At 39.6% G+C, this 17,161-nt stretch overlaps 1 protein-coding gene across 1 annotated transcript; it reads right to left on the bottom strand.

Moving 5' to 3' along the window:
* Positions 1-1,123: 1,123 nt before the first annotated feature.
* slc40a1 (solute carrier family 40 member 1) lies at positions 1,124-14,013 on the bottom strand. The gene is made up of 8 exons (XM_084907614.1): positions 13,626-14,013; positions 13,450-13,517; positions 13,008-13,167; positions 12,495-12,610; positions 6,779-6,905; positions 6,178-6,423; positions 5,445-6,080; positions 1,124-4,666 (listed from the first exon to the last, which is right to left on the bottom strand). The coding sequence occupies exons 1-8, from the start codon at positions 13,657-13,659 to the stop codon at positions 4,350-4,352; spliced, it is 1,704 nt and encodes a 567-aa protein (XP_084763740.1). The 5' UTR covers positions 13,660-14,013; the 3' UTR covers positions 1,124-4,349.
* Positions 14,014-17,161: the final 3,148 nt, after the last annotated feature.

Raw genomic sequence — 17,161 nt, 5'->3', positions numbered from 1 at the left:
ATAGAATAAAAGTTTTATTTCTTTCCTGAAAACTTACTTCAAATAGGTGAACACAGGGTTTGAATAAAACACACCTGTTGTTTAAGGCGTTTTCAAGGAGATAATATTTATGCTGTGCACACTTATCTGGAGACCTAGTTCTTGTCTGTAGACATTGGACTTTCACTAAGGTCAGAGGCCGGTTCTCTCCTAATTGTACAGTGATTAGGTATAATGGTACCAAATAGTGAATAGACAAAGTAATTTGACAGTAAAGATAAAAAAAAAAAATAAACAAAACATGTTCACATATTACAGTGTAGGCTGGTTCTCAACTCACTGAACGCCCTGTCAGCTGGGATCCTGCACTAACATGACTCCTCATGTTCAAATCTATTAACATAAACCCATGTTAAACTGGATCAGACTACTTTTGTTGTTTCATTTAGCATATCATTGACTCACTCTCAAAAATTCCAAAACATTTCTGGATTTGTCTGGAACCATTAGCTACTTATATTTTCAAAATGTAAAAATTTACCAATGTAGCCATTGTTTCAGTCGTAGGAAGCATTAGAGAATTTTTCATTAGAGAATTTGAATCAAAGGATACATTTCAAGGGAATTGAGGAAGGTCTAATTTACAACTTTTTCGTAGCTTTGTTTCAAGTAAAATCAGAGAGCTTGGATAAGTCAAACATGATCCATGCTGCTTTAGTGGTCGAATGACAACTGCAGCTCTGCATAATTCTAGAAAATCTGCTCTCATCTCATCATCATCATCAAAAGCACAGGGTGTCAGTGGTGGACCTGCCAGTTCTGGTATGATATGGCAAATGGGTTTCAGGCTGCACAGTGCCGGGCAGCGAGGACAGGACCCACTACAGGACGCTGAGTCATGAGGCCACCCTCATTAAAGTTGAAGCTCGCTAATGTGCCTGAGCCTCAAATGCTCATTTGTTGCTCATGTTGTGCAAATCCAGCTCACTCTTTTGTGTTGAAGTTCAGGTCACCTGGCTCAGTTTAACACCGGCTGCCTGGAGAAAAAGGAAATTAGCTGCTAACTCTGCTGTGGTATGTGACCTCACACAGTGGCAGCCAAGACCAAGACTGGCACACACACAAACACGACTTTACAGAGAAGTGATTGTAAAGGTTTTCTTTATTTAAGACACATCATGCACTACAACCAATACAAATCTCCTGATATTCAGTGGAGTGTGATTATTACACAAAAAGGATTTCTTAATGATTTGGTGCTTTTATTCTATCAAACTACAATAACACTGATATATAGAGTTTTATTTATATGTATATGTTTGTAGAAAGAGATGAAAGCAATAAAATACAGATGTGCTCAAATGAAAAGGAACTACAGCTTACAGAAAAAAGAATCACAAAGTGTTGACACTACATATATAAAAATGTAAAAAAAAAGTTTTCAAACACCACAACAACAGTATACACTCTGATTTTCTGTTTTCCAATTAAGTTTGTGTCGACTCACAGCTAAATATATTTACATTAGAAAATATAGCATTCATGACCATGTGGGATATTCCTGAATCAGCAGACCTGTTCTGAGAGCTGCTTTTGTTCCCGTGCGCAGACTGAATGTGAAGCAGGTGGAACATGAAAATAAAGCTCCTCCATCCTGTTTCACGGGCCCTACAAAATGGCCCTCTGTTCTCCCACACCTGGTGCGGTTAACTCGCCTTCCAACCCAAACACGTCTACCCTCCGCGGCTGGAATTGTGGTTAACCTTTTCATCTGCGAGCACCGGCCAGTGTGGCGAGTCTGGTTTCCATTAAGGCGCGTGAAATTTGGGAGGTTCAGAGGTGGAAAGGATACAGGTAAAAATGCAAGGTAGGCAGACAACATGTTATTCCACTTACAACTGAAGGGTTGACTCTACGGGGAACAAAATAGACCTTTGGGGCTTTCAATGCTACGCTCTTTATATAGATATTGCTGTATTATAGTGATTCTGTAAAGGTCTGGAAACATTCATTTAAAAATTAAACTTTTTAATTTGTTTAATCACTTCATGGCAAAAACGGCATGCAGAATCGCCAAAAATCCCTAAATGGGTACATTTTCAACCCCGGCTGAGTAAAAGTTGAGGGTTTTAGTGCCATAAAGTGATTTCAGATAAGACCTGCTGACTCAGATCCCTGAGTAGCTTTTTGAGGAAACGTGGGAGCGCCTGAGGTAAACCGAGGCTGTTTTTCACAGGAACTCGGGTAGGTTTTTTTTCCCTCATGACCATGTGGTAGTAGTGCTGGGTGTTGCAATATGTGCTGTAGTACCCTCCCGCCAAACAACGACATCTGAAGAGAGAACGCATTACTGTGCATGGTGCGGAGGGTTTTGGGTGAAGTCGGGACTTCAGATTTGTGCAAAATCATATTGAACTAATGCCTGATCACGCATTAGGTGTAAAGACAGAAGTCAATCACGTAAAGTGCCTGAGTTATAGACAATCACGACTGGAAAAAAAATCAATCCAGAGAACTCAAAAGACTAAGATGTTCATATGAATCCATGCTAGAGCCGTTCAAGTTTTTAAAAAAAAACAAAAAACTTGTGGAGGTAAGGGTGGTATTCTGAGGAAAAAAATGAAATAAAATAAATGTAAAAAGAAATTTGGAAAGAAACTTGGATATATCTTCTTTTTATTAAAGTTGTAAATCTATACAACACTGTATATCTTAATATTCTGTAAGAGTTTTAATTTCTCATTAATTTTAGCTCAAAAACATTATAATCAGAATCATTACGACTTTTTCCAGATTTTTTTTCTTTAAGAGAACTAAACTAAACACATTTATGAGTCCAATTGTAATCTTCATAAATGTATGACTAAATTCTCGAAAAATATATTCTTCTATTACACTTTTGTAATAAATTTATTTTCATTTTTAGAGAATATAAAGTATTTTTTCTTTAATGTCAAAATATATACTGTTGTTTTTTTTCAGATAAATTTGCAATTTTAAGAGTTTTTTCTCACAAATTTAAAATGTAAATTTTAGAGACTAAAGAGGTAGTTTTGTAATCTCAAAGAATACCTAAATTTCTTTGACTAATTTATTACTTAATCTCAGGAAATCTTGACTTTTCTTCTGCATTTGTGATTATGCAGAAAATTATTATGCAGTTGTAATTTTTTCACATATATTTATGACCTCTTTTTTTCTAGACAACTTTCTCAAAAATTGTATTTCCCATAAATTTACAACTTTTTTTTCTCTCTTTTCCTCATAAATGATGTCCGTTTTCTGGCACTTTTGTGTTTTTGTATATTCATGTTTGTTTTAGTGTGATTTTACAGCTTTTTAGTCTTGGAGTTTCTTTCCACAAAAATTCACCACAATCCTAGAACGGCCCTAACACATCTTCATATAATTGTAAACTACCAGAAAAAAAAGATTAGATACAATCTACAAGTGGGTTCAGATACAGTAAGATTTTCACTGGATGCAAAATATTGTGTATATTTGGAATGCTTAGACAGCCAAAACTGGTTTCCCTCACTTCCTTTTAAGCCATGTATGGACTTTAACTTTGGTAACTGCGAGCTATTGATAAGGGTGCATAGGATGTTTGTGTTTCATATGGCACAACTGCAAGAACACAACACAATACTGATGATACAGTCATTACAAAAACCACCGCCTGCATTTCCTGAATAAACACAGCTAAATGCTCAACACCACACATTAAAGAGACAAGATCCCAGTTTTCTGTTTGGTTAAATAAAAAGTATCCACAACCTGCTCATCACACACACATATATATATATGTAAGCCAGCACAGAAAGAAGTCTATGAGAGAACAGTGAGCGGATGCAGCGACAGCACCAACGAACCCAAACTGAGAGGCAACCCGAGTGGCGTCCTGACTGTCAGGACCTCAGCTTCCTCTATGAGATTTCTCTCTCATTCTGCCCTTTTTTTGCTGAAGCACCTTTTAGAAATCTTTACAGCTACATGCGGGCTGTTAGGTGGAGAGGATTTTACACTGTCCATGATTTCTCCAACAGCACCCAGAAGCAATGGACCCCTGTTGGACAGCGCATGCATGTGTTAAGGAGCGTGGATCCATAGGTGTAAGGCTGAGGCGCTCATCTTGACTCCCAGACTGAAAACGCTACAGAAACCCCTGCATTATCTAAACTTTCACTACTTTCTAACACTTTCTACTCTTCTGCTACTGCTAATGGTTAATGGCTACCGATAGCATGTTGTCTACACTTTACGTTAGCACTCTGCCAGCTACAAGCTAAGATGTTAGTGAGATAAATAAGATGCAGGGCTAGTGTAAGGTTTGAGATGTATGTACCCAGGACAGAGTCTCTTTAATGGGATTAGACGGTGGTAGGAAGTGAAGGATTGTCAACCACCTCCACCTTCTGCTCCGGCGAGCAGCAGTGGAAGAGGCGGTTGCCCAGGCTCCTGAAGGCAAACCGAAAGTACATCATATGGCCCATGGCCACAAAGGAGACAGAGATGATGACCAGAAGGCCAAAGGCCTCTGGGTTTGGGGCCAGAATCACCATGATGAAGTGCAGAAGGTCTAAGAGGTAATTCATGGAATTCTGGACACCGTTGATCACACCTCGCTCTGACTCGATCACATTCTCCTGGATGAGCTGGGTCACTGTCAGGTCAAAAGACCACAGACCTGCAGGGCAGAGGCAAAGATCAACAGTCAGCTCTAATAATCTTTTTATATCCATAATAAAACAGCTTCAGTACTCAACAGTAGCTCTACTAGGAATGATGAGGCAATATTACTGGCATCAAAGGTTGCAGATACTGCAGAGGTCCTGTGGGACATTCTTACAAGTTATATAAAAGTCCAACTTGTCAAGCTGCTTGAGTCGCCTGTCTGGAAGTGATAATTTCGAAAATTTGCTATCTGGTCAGAGGAAATGAACATGCCAATAAAGCATGAGCAGCAGTTCCTGAACACTCCAATTTCCTAACGAATAAAATAAACACACCTAAGAAAATGGACATCAGCACTTTGGAGTGCGTGGACCTTTTTTATTACCAGTGTTATGACTATAATGTGCAGTGAGACCTTCCCTGGAGTCCACTTAATAACTGCCTCTGGCCCTACACTGATCATCTCCAGCAGGTGTTTTTATAGAAATTTTGTTTGGAAGAACTATCAAACAACAGTATGACCGACCCTGTTGTTGCACGACTTGAAATACAATAGTGTAGCATAAAAGTACAGTCGAAATAAGAGAGATGCAAGTCAAAACTAACAATGTTTTTTAAGCCTTTAAAATTCTCCAACCGTCCACTGACTGCTGATTTCAGATGTATTCTTCTCCATCTGGACTCGGCCACTAATAGCTGGCGTACTAATCCATTTTGGTAAATCTCTGCACCGCATCTAAAATACAGCAAGTATTCCCAGATTGGGAAAAAAAATAAAATACTTCACTCACCAATTCTAGCAGCAATTACGCCAGCAAACAGCAGACTAACAGACATGTAGGACTGCATAGGTGGCAGCTCTTGGGTTGGTGCGGCAGTAGTAGGCATAGTGATGTTTCCACCGGTCAGGCTGTGGACAGCTTCGGGCAGGGTCTTCTCTCCAATCAGATGGGTGTAGAGGTCCTGGAAGGGTGAGACGCTAAGGTCGAAGGGGCTTCCAGGAGCGAAGACTGAGATGACACACAGTATGAGGCAGGAGAGCTGGGCCATGCCGGAGATGAAGCCAGTGCGGATCAGGCCACACTTCTTGCGAACCCAAGTGAAGGCGACAGTGCCGCAGATGCCCGAGATGGCCGAGGCTCCCATCAGCAGACTGAGCACCGAGCCATTGAGGCCCTGTGTGTAGGCGTAGCCTGTGGTGATGCAGTCAAAGCCCAGCACCGTCATGTAGAGAAAGGCCAGTGACATGCCGGCGAAGAAGATGTTCTGGTTGTAGTAGGCCACCCAGCCGGCCTTGAAGGTGCGCACGGGTTCAGCCATCTGGTAGCAACAGCTGCGCTGTTTGGGAGAGTCAGACGTGGCAACAATGGAGGTTTCGTTCATAAGTGGCTGAGACGACTCCTCGGGACTCTGGCCATTCTCCAAATCTGTCAAAGGGCAGAATAATGGAGGTTCTCGATTACCAAATCTAAAACACAGTCAGTTTTATTCCCCAACGATACAAACAGATAATGCTACACTTACCTTTTGTAGGGCTGAGCTGTTTGAGCTCCTGCTGCTGCTCCTTCTGTCCAGCTTTCACAGCCAGTGCGGGCGTTTTCTGGTAGACCTTCCACAGCAGTGCGTACTCCACACACATGGAGCACAGGTTCCAGCCAGAAATGAAGCCACAGCCAACGAAATGAGAGCCAAAGGCCATAATCTGGCCCACTAACATGGGAGCCAGGATGTTGGTCAGCTGGTCAATAATCCGCACTGTGGCATTCATATCTGTTTGACAAGGAAGTGGAAGGAGGAGCTAGTTAGTTTAACAGCTAATTTAACACATTGATATAAAAAAGCCGATTATGGTCTTAAAATTCGTGTTTACAGTAATATTAACTAAGAACTAGCACAAGCGGATTGATAAGGGTCAACCAGTTCAAAGTGTTGTGCACCATGTGACCAAATCTTTCTAACAGCTTGTCACAATCAATGGACAACTGCAGTGACATAAAAAAAAAAAGAAATGTGAGCAAGTCAGCATCCGGGGTTCAAAGTCCTCCCAGCTGAGCATATGACCTGATAACAGATCATATGAGGCCTACATCTGAAGATAAGCCACCAGTCGATAGCATACACCTACCTGCCAACTTGCTGCTGTCCTGACCTGCTACAACAACCACCCAGTCTCTCTGGATGGTAATAGACATGGCTGTGCTGGCAAGGTTGGCAATGTTGGCGATGGTGATTACCAGGATGTAGCAGGTTGTCTGAAAATAATAAAAAAACTTAACAGTAGTTTTATATTTGGACTGACTTTGTGTGATAAAATGACAAGGCTGTTCCCCAAATACTCCCATGAAACATGAAAAACTAAGAATCGGATAGATCTAACTCCCCCATGTCATCGAATTCCATTGTAGTCCAAAAACCTCAGTATTAAGCCACAAAGCTACACAGTTCAGTCCTTTTTGATGAACACATACTTGAGTTATGTTGATTTACACAATCTCCTCAAGACCAACAAACTCAGAGGAAATAAGGAGACCATTTAGGTTCAACTGGAGCGGCTATCCTTGAACCGAACTGGTGGCCTATGTCACCAGCTATCAGTTACCTGTAAAACAATCTTGAGACCCTTCCTAGGCAACTGAGCTGCCATTCACACCTCCACCACTGTGACCTTAATGACTCACAAACGTCCTCACACGTCTGGGTGTGTCTTGACAATTTCCAAGATCACAGCCCTGTAAGAAGATAAACACCTGCAACTCCTCAGCCTTTCAGATGACATGAAACACCTAAAAGGAGTCCAGCTGCCTTCGACTAAAGCATGATTATTTTATATATTCTAAAATAATATATTATTATTTTAGATTATGATTTTTATTTAACGTTTAACATTTACAAGGTCATCCATAAACCCATCAAGAATTCAGGTTCGAGTTCAGGTTAACATCTTTTTTGGAACACTCAAAAAGAAAAGCCTGCAGTCCTAAGACTGATGTGTACCTCATGGCATGTTCTGGTTTATGAAAATCTGCCTATTCAGCATGTGGTTGAATCTAAATCCAATACGGGGTTTGGTTGGAGTGTCAGAGAAAGAGAAAGTACACATGAGTCCACTGTTGCTTTTTAGAGGATAGCTAGAGCCAGCTTTAGCACTGATTCTCCAACTCTTTGGATTTCCAATGAAAGAATTAACACCATTAACTTAATTTCTTGATCTGTTGGACAGCACTGTCTTAAGCTTTATTTTACCTGTCATCCCTTTAAGTCACTGAATTTCACAGATTTTTTTCTGGGCTATGGTCCCCTTTTCCATTTTTCCCATTTAAAATACTGGGACAAAATCTCCCATTGGAAGAGACATTGATGTTTCATCACTGATGGATCTGTATTGATCCATACGGATTTGACCTTTGACTTAAAAAGGAGTTGTTTCTAGGGTGGAGGAGGGGTCCAAAGTAGTCATTCCTGTTCCAGTAAAGCTGCACAGTTTAGCCAAGGGAACAGATAAATATATTTTTAAAAAATATTTAAAATGCATATTTTTATTTATCTAGCTTGCCTAATTTTTGTGCCTTTGTGAAATTTTATCACAGGGTTATACTCTCCATTTTGCAGTCATTTATGGTCATGTTTGTTTCTGCTGTGACGGTTTAAGGGGGGAGGGGCAGTAGGAAATATGAGACGGGAGAACAAAAGATAGAGGCTAGAGCTGACTGTTAGGGCAGAAAAGGCTTCCCAGCAAGTGTTCAATCATCTAAAAACATACTGAATAGACACCAACTGACCCCAAATGTCTAAGTCTGATGACAGGGAAGCTAGTCCTGACTAACCTGGGGGGGGCATCACCCGGACCCACTAAGCAGTCTACCAAGGGGAAACACCACCAGAGTAATTATTAAAGATACGATGAGGCTAAACATAAATTACGTAAGGTTGTGCACTCCGCTACAATCTGCAGTAAATGCCAAAACTTACAAAAACAAACACTAGAAAAATGTCAATGTTGGCTACACCACAGTGGATAACAGAGAGACGGCAGTGTGAGCTGAGTGTCAATTGAGAGTATGAAGCTCAACAAGTTCAGATGGAATCTGTCACAGTGATGAACATCTTCAGGAACTTGTCTTCAAAAAGTGGGTCATTTTAACTGGCTGCAAAGCATGGACCAGATCCCTCAACAGAAGGTGTCAAGGGTAAAGGGAACATGAGTTTCTCAACTTTTTCTAACTCTAACTAAATCCGACCTGATTAGCTGATAACAATGGCAAAACTCTTTAAGAATGAAATCAAAGGCCAACCGTTCCCACTACGTGTCAAATCAATAACTTCCTGTTGAAAAAAAAAATCTATATCATTAGTTAAAATTAAAAATTTCAGCAGAAACTGCACATTTTTCTGAAGCAGACTCTGTTTGTGGGTCTGTGCATGCATTTTCACACAGCTGCTCTGGTCAGTATAGAAACAACAAAAAAACAGAAATGCTTCAGCAGGCCCAGACACATTTCTCTCTGTGTCATGTGACTGGCCTTGAACAACCTGCTGACTGCACAGCGTTCAGCAAGACACTAAATCTCCTGTTTCACCAGTCTCTCACCACCTCCACCAGCACTCCGACAACAGCCAGCCCTCTGAACTCTCTGACCGCTAGAGAAATAGCCCCATTTTCCCACAGATACTGCAAACACAAAAGAACAACGCTGGAGGCCTTCTGTGTTTCAACCCGACACCCAAACCCGTCTCCTGTGATGAACGGAAACTCAAACAGTTTGCAGTTCTGGATCTCTGGATCGCGGAGATCAAAATATTGACAGTGAGGGAGCTCCTGTTTAGTCACATAGCTCAACAAGTGTAAAAAAGAAATAACTGAAACACTTTCCTGGTCCCCAGTAGCTTTCCTGTCGTAGTATGTATGTACTCGTATGTTAAATCTACTGCAGGCTTGAGAATCTACTTGTTTTCTAACCCCCCTTTACTCAAGATTCAAGATTCGTCTTGAAGTGAAGTCAAACTTTAGAGAAAGTCATTACTGACTTTCTCCTGGAAGTGTTTCACTTTTTAACTGTAATGCTTCACATCTGCATTCAGGGAGAAAAACTGAAGTCAGGTACAGATTTAGCTACAGAGAAGTTTATGTGGACACTCTTGGATCAATGCATTGATAAATAAATAAATCTGAGTAACCCCCCACATGACTCCTTCAGAATCAGCTAATTATTTCAATCTTAGTTTATTTAATTGCTCCAAAGCAATCCTTTACCGGCACACTTTGAATGTTTTCAGAGTTGCTGAACCTGCATTCAAAATTTTTGGATTTTTCCAATATTTTGAGCCCTCATACTTTCATAATCAAATGAGATATATATCTGAAATTTTCAGGGCTGAAAAACTCTGTTAAAACTAAAAATAAGTCAACTTCACAGTAACCATCCTGACTATCAGTATATTAGGATCGACAGCAACAGGAACAAATGTTTTTGTTCCCTGGATGTTTGATCTGTTTCCTGATAATTTACCACAGCAAATTTCAAATGTAAACTTTCCATCATCTGATCCCTCGAGCATGACGCTGATGTTCAAAATTACACAGATCTTTAGATTGCAACACTTGTGACACTTGAGACTTGTACTATGAAGCACGACTTGGTCTTGTCTAGGTAACTTAAGGGTTAACCCTGGGTTTTCTGTATTTCTGTTTCTATGAAGGTGATTTACGTCTTACCGTGCCATGGTAACCTGCTCCAGAGCACGTTAAGTTTCAGATGAAAACCAACGGGTAATTAACTCCTACTGACCAATCTTCAGAAAACAGCATCACCATTCCTAAAAGATTTCATTACGAGGAGAGTAGGAGCATTTTAATGTCTTTGTGTTTCCCTGATAAATATAGATCGTTTGACGCAACTTTATTTCATTTTGGGTTTTTTTATCTGTTGGCAATCAAAACTCTACAACAATTTTATTTTACTTTAACTGTTAACATTTGATCCTAACCAGGACACCTCCACTGTCATTGCTGACATCATATCTAATGTGTAAACTACATTTGAATATTGATTTTGTATTTAATCTTTACTCTCAAACACTTAAATAGCAAAGACTCCACAGCAGGGGAAAAAAACCCTCAGCCTCAGCCAGAAAATAATTAAGTGTAATTAAAATTTTTATTTTACTGCTCTGTACACTAAAGATCAGAATAATGGTTTTCTGCATTAACTGTGTCTTTTTAACAACAATGTTGCGTTTTGCTGTTATATTTAAAAAAAAAAAAGTTTTTTAGAGATTTGTGATCACCATTTGATCATAATGTGATAATGTCTCTGGCTGCAGTAGGTGACACTCATAGGGATTGCTTTCTCTGGACGAGTCATATGATCATGTGAACGTGCAGGTCTGAGGTGATAATCAGCTTTGTATGATGAACTCTTTCGTAGTAAAAGGTGCTGGATTCGCTAGGAAACACGTAGCAGCTTATCACCAACGCTTATCAGCTTTCGCTTCTTCAAGTTACATCCTGAAGAAGACAAAAGCTGCTACATGATGGCGTAATTTACAAGTTCTTCAGTTGTGTAAAATAAAGGCCTTAATTAATTTTTCAAACCGACCTTGTTCCCTTACATGAGCACCAATGGTTTAACGGACATGAGCAGTGCTACCTGATCCAGGTACAGTTTTTAACAGAACTTTAATGTGAATATCATTGGTACTTATAGGAGTTATGAGGGATTAGAAATTTGGGATAAAACTCATTTAACAGAGTGAAAACGGGCCCACTCCTGTGTACTCTGAGGGCCTAGAAAATATTCATAGTATGAATGTATGAATGTAAGGTTCCCAAGGTTCACTGAACTATGGGAACCTTTCTCAGATTTGACTGATTTTATTCAGAATAAACTTCATGTAAACTCAGTTCAAGTGCCATGTTTTGTCCAACTGCCTCAAGAGCGGCGTTATTTAATTTAAGGAGGAACTGATGACAGTAGAGAGGGTTTTGCAAATATGAACACTGCTATGTCTTGAAATTTTAACTTGCTTTGGTGTTAACTGTTGGGTCTTTCCCTTGAAATCATGAGCAGAGAGAAAGAGGAAACTTAAATGAGGAATTATTGATTTCTTATTTATTATAAAAACAGAAGTTCTGTCTGTTAGAGAGAAATTTGTACTCATCAGCAGTCATGTGTACACCGGATTAGATTTGAAAGAAAATTTTTTTAAATATCTAAATAATTGATTGCTGTACTACAAACTAATTATGTGTATTACTCATTTTCACTTTCACATTTTACTGTTTTTCCGCTGTTAACTGTGTTTGAATTATTTGATATATTGAAGTGAATGGGTGCTTTTAGTTTGCATTAGAATAAATGATCTGATAGGCTTTTTATTTTTTAATTTTCTATTTTATTTTATTTTTTTTTTTTACTATTTTTGATGCTTCAGTAAGTATCTGTGGGAGTCCACTTCAGGCTGTGTCCTGATAGTCGCTTGATAAGACAGGTTACACCCACAAATATTTTAGAAACAAGCTCTTTCTACTGCTTTAAAAAAACCACTAAAGCATTAAATACTCAAGTGTGAATTCTACAGATTTTGTTCATCGATTTGCTTATAATAAGTTTATGATTTCAAGATGATTAACTTGAGTTCAAATGAACATTAAAAAATTCTAGTGGAGCTGTTGCAATCCTCTGTGGATAAGCTGTGCTCACTCCATAAATCACACTGACAGGGGAGCTCGCATCAGTGAGTGAAAGTAGGAACGTTTCAACCTCAGCTTAAAGAAAGGAGGTAAAAATGCTTTCAGTGCAAATCCCCACCAAAACAGGTTGAAACAGGACAGGGGATCTTACCAGAATCCATCCATTGTAGAGCTCCGTGAGCTGGTCTTTGAACTGGAAAACAAGCATGAGGAGGACCCCGCACGCGATGACACAACTGTTCTGGACCAGCAGCGAAGTCTGGGCCACTGTGGAAAGACCACGACGGGCATTAGGGACAGAGATCTGATCAGACACAACACATTCATTATGGTGCAAAGAAGCTCATTTCATGTCTTTGCCAAATTCCTCTGTGTAATTATTTTCCAGTTTAACTGTTAAATGTCTGTGTTCAAGGGAATTCATGTTCACAGTCAAACACCTGGTTTTACATCCCAGACTGCAGTAACTGCAGTAACTATTTACAGTTTTCTTTGTCCTTGGCTGACGGTGTTGACTCAGGGCAAGCTACAGGTCCTGGCCCTTATATGGGCCAAATGTCAGAGGTGTTGTGACATCTGACCAGCAAAAAGAACTGCCAGAAACCCAATTCAAGCCCACCAAAGTGAGCCAAAAAGTGCCAGACATAACCCAGATTAAACTTACCTTTAAGCCTGGGGTTTTTGTCCACCCAGTCCCCGATGATGGCCCCCAGTAGGAGCACCGAGCCAGCCACCACCAGCCCATACACGGCAGTGAGCAGCAGGCTGTTCCCGTACAGCTCCACCAGGAAAACTGCCACAGCGAAGTTCCACATCCGGTCACCCTGAGGAATTTAAATTCAGATATTCAGATATTTAAAGCTATCTGTAAATAGAGCACTGTGTGGCTAGCTGCAGGTGGAAAAATAAGTGAGTTTGCACAGTTGTAATGACATATAAAGCAGCAATAACAAAACTAATAACGCATTAGGTTTGATTTAACACTGGATGGCCACAAATAAATATAGTCATCAAGGTGAACATGCATACATTTACTGTGTGATGTCAGTTAGATGGACATGAACATGGTTATAATACAGTGCTGGTTATAAACAGTGTGTGCTCACCCATGTTGACAGAGCGTGGCCCATGTAGATGAGAAATTTGGCCGAGGTGAAGAAGTCTCGGGTGGATTCTGTGGAGAAAACATGTTACAGCTGGTGTTCGATACCCATCTGTGACACTCAGGCTCCTCTCCTGGGAAATATTCAGTAATTTCTCCTGCAACAGAAAAACAACTCACCCATGCACGTCTTTTTAGTTCCAGAGTTATCCATTTTAAAGCTCTTCAGACAGAAACAACCGGCTTGATATGTCTAATATATAGTCTCTCTTTTCTGCTAGATCCCCTTTTGTAATGCAAAAGGAGGTCGACTCCGACTACCTCTGCACCTAACTGACACAATAACCGGAAAAAACAAAAGAAGACACGGCGTTTCTCCCTTTTTCTCCTCTCCAAACTTAGCTATCACTGTAGCTGAAGTTGGAAAGAAATGATTTTATAACCCGAAAGGCCGGGTGGGTCGCAGGGACACGAATCCGGGAGACGAGCTCCTGTCAGCTGGTGCTCCTGTGGACTGTCTGCTCGGCTCTGCTCTCCGCAGCTGCTGCTGCTCTGTTTACGACCCGCCTCAAATATACCCCGCGCGGTCACGTGACTGCCCTTTCTTTACACAGACGCGGTTCTGCCTACTTAAAGAAAAAAAAAAAAGAAGAAAAAGAAAAAAATGCACTATAGGAGCAGAAAATGGTGTCATTGTTACCTTGTTACAGTTAAACCCTCCGGTTCCTCTCACAAAGGTGAGCTTCGGTTTTAAATGCTCCCCTCCTCCACTTGTTTACCACCTAGCAACATGCACGATTATTTACTATTATTGTTATTCTTCTTATTCTTATTCTTCTTCTTATTATTATTATTGAAAAGAAATTCAAGTTTTATACAGACATTTAAGAAAAATAATAAAGATATAAATAAGGAAATTAAACTGTTGGGTAACTATAATGGACACGAAATTGAAATTATTAGCTAATAGCATGCATGACAGTTAAAATTGTTAGCTAAAAAATACATTAACAATGTTTTTAGCTTAAATATTTTGAAAGAAAATTAAAAAAAATGTGAATAGTAATAAATGTGTTGAATATATGGCTTTCCCTCCCTGCAGGGGTTCTGCAGGTTTCTTCCTGTTAAAAAGGAGTTTTTCCTTCCCACTGTCGCCAACTGTCTGCCCATAGGGGGTCGTCTGATTGTTGGGGTTTCTGTCTAATATTGTAGGGTCTTTAGATTATAAAGCAGATTGAGGCCACTGTTGTTCTAAATTGGTGCTATATAAATTAAACTCAATTGAATTTATTGAAAATGGATTACATTGAACATAGAACTGCCAAGCAAGGAAGAGGAAGACCACAGAGGAGGTTCAAAGATGCAGGGGGTTTGTGTCACAGAGGAAGGTGCTAGGGATAGGTTAAGATGGAGGGAGATGATCCGCTGTGGTGACCCCTAAAGAGAACAGCCGAAAGAAAATCAGGAGAATATCAAGGCCTGTTGAAGTTTTAGATTGAAGTGACCACTAACCAATTATCTGCCATTTTTGCTGTGACCATTTGCCAAAACTGGTTGCCAGGGAAAAATCTGTATTCCTCAACCAGTTTCTCTGTGGTTGCTTGAGGTTGCTGAAATTAGTCACAAAGAAGTGCAAATTGCTGCACCACAAAAATCTTTGCAATCGCTTTCTTCTCTAGCAGATTGCAGCAGTCGACCGTAATTTGCATGGAAGACACCGACTGCAAACACTCACCAAAGTCTCTCCAAGCATCTATGAAACTGTGAAAAATGCAACAAAAGCACAAACAGAGAAAATTCGTCTTCAAAATAAAAGCACCACCTTTTGAAACATGTCTGGAACACAGAGGCACAACTTTTACTTTGAAGGTGAATGTTTTTTGCACTTTTAAAAGTTTTATTTCAATTTTACTATTAGTTGGGTGTTGTAGACAATTCTGCATCTTCCATTCAAAGTACAACGAACAGCAACAATCTGCAATCATAAGGATGTTTTTGGAGCAGCACCTTCTGTGTGACTGATAGTACCAACAACCACCAGCAACCACTTGCCAGCTTCTGATCTGATATGGTAGACAACCCCAAAGCATATTTTAATAGATATTAAAATATAGTTAAAATATAGGTGAAAGGATTAGAAATAAAACATATTGGAGAGTTCTGCATCAACAAAGATGGTGGTGAAAGCGTAAAAGTCAACAAACTGTTTAAGCATATGTTTTTTATATGACGTATATGTCATTATAACAATTTTATGTTCTGGTGACCACAATAAAGTTTATTTAGATAACTGAATGAGTGGCAAGACTTGCTTCTGCAACACAGATTTTATAAGTTGTTCACAGATCCAGAATCCAATGTGGAAGTCCCTTAAACATGATTTTCTGTTAATGGCCAGCAGAGGGCGACTCCTCTGGTTGTATAGTTCAGCAGTCCCACATGAAGTGGGACATGAAGTTCACTTTGTAAATTGTGTTTTTTATTGGAGTCTGAAAGAAGCATAAACCACAGTTTGCTTCAGCATGTGATTAATAATTCTCTGCACGCATGTAGCTCGTGACATCTGGTTTCAAAACGGGAACATAGTGAAGGTGAAAATGTTCACCCTGGACTTTGCTCAACATTATGATGTCACAATTTCTTTGGCCATCTTTGATATGCAGTCTATGGTATTTAAAGTTACATATTGTATATACAAGGCATTTAAATGCTTTAAAACAGTTACATAAATAAATTTTAACTGATGCATTAAAACACCATGACGCATGTGTGACCTACACATTTGTACCGTTTCCAAATATTATTAGTGCTTCATTGAAGTATAAGAATTCTTTTGTGAAAATATGTGACGAACGTGCCAAGAAATGTAACTACTTTAATATTTTTGTGTACTTTTGACTCTATTAAATGTATTGTTTCATATGTATAACATGTATAAAAACTACCTGCAGGTCTATGATGCTGTAGATTCGAAATTTGAAGTTGTAATTTATACTTAATTTCAGTCCTTCAGTACTACAAAATAAATCTACTTTTTTAAATTTTCCATCACCAGCTGACTCTGACAGAGCAGAAGCTTTACAATTTGCCAACTACAATGATATATCTAATTCAGCTACAGCTAATATCAGTAAAGACTTAACCTTTCACTTTAAATTAAAAACTTTTATTTTTAGATCTAGTATGATTCTTTTGCATGCCATTCTTTCTTTTAAATTGAATCAGAGAAAAGCCAAAGACCAAGGGAGAGCAGAGTTATATCAAAGGTTAAAGATTAATGGAGCGTTTTCTGCTCACGTGATACCACATACAAAAGAAACTTTTGGTTATTGCGCTGACCTAGTGGAGCTGTTTACCTCCTGCTTGCTGCTGCAGGTGAGTTTGGAGGTAAAACTTGTGTACATAGTGCACATTCGGATGACTTGCATTCGTGCACTTTGTCAACAGAACAGTATTACAGCTGTAATTACAGCTTGCATGGATGAAGCCTCCTCGGGCCGCAATAAACACTCAGTGAACACCTGCATGTATGTCTCTTTTAACTGCACATTGTATGAACTCTGATCAGCTGAGTGAGACCCTCACTGAAACATCATGACTGCTCTCCAGTGACACAGTTTAGGTTTTTTGAGGTTTTTTTTAGCACACTCCGGTGAATAATACCCACACATACAGCCCTGTATTGTGCTCAGTCCTGTGGGGGCAGGTTCTATGTG

The sequence above is a fragment of the Perissodus microlepis genome, chromosome 16 (assembly GCF_051167445.1).
Source record: "Perissodus microlepis isolate ML-2025 ecotype Zambia chromosome 16, ASM5116744v1, whole genome shotgun sequence".
Classification (NCBI taxonomy): domain Eukaryota; kingdom Metazoa; phylum Chordata; class Actinopteri; order Cichliformes; family Cichlidae; genus Perissodus; species Perissodus microlepis.
The sequence above is the reverse complement of the archived record's forward strand: the minus strand, read 5'-3'. Positions and strand labels throughout refer to the sequence as shown.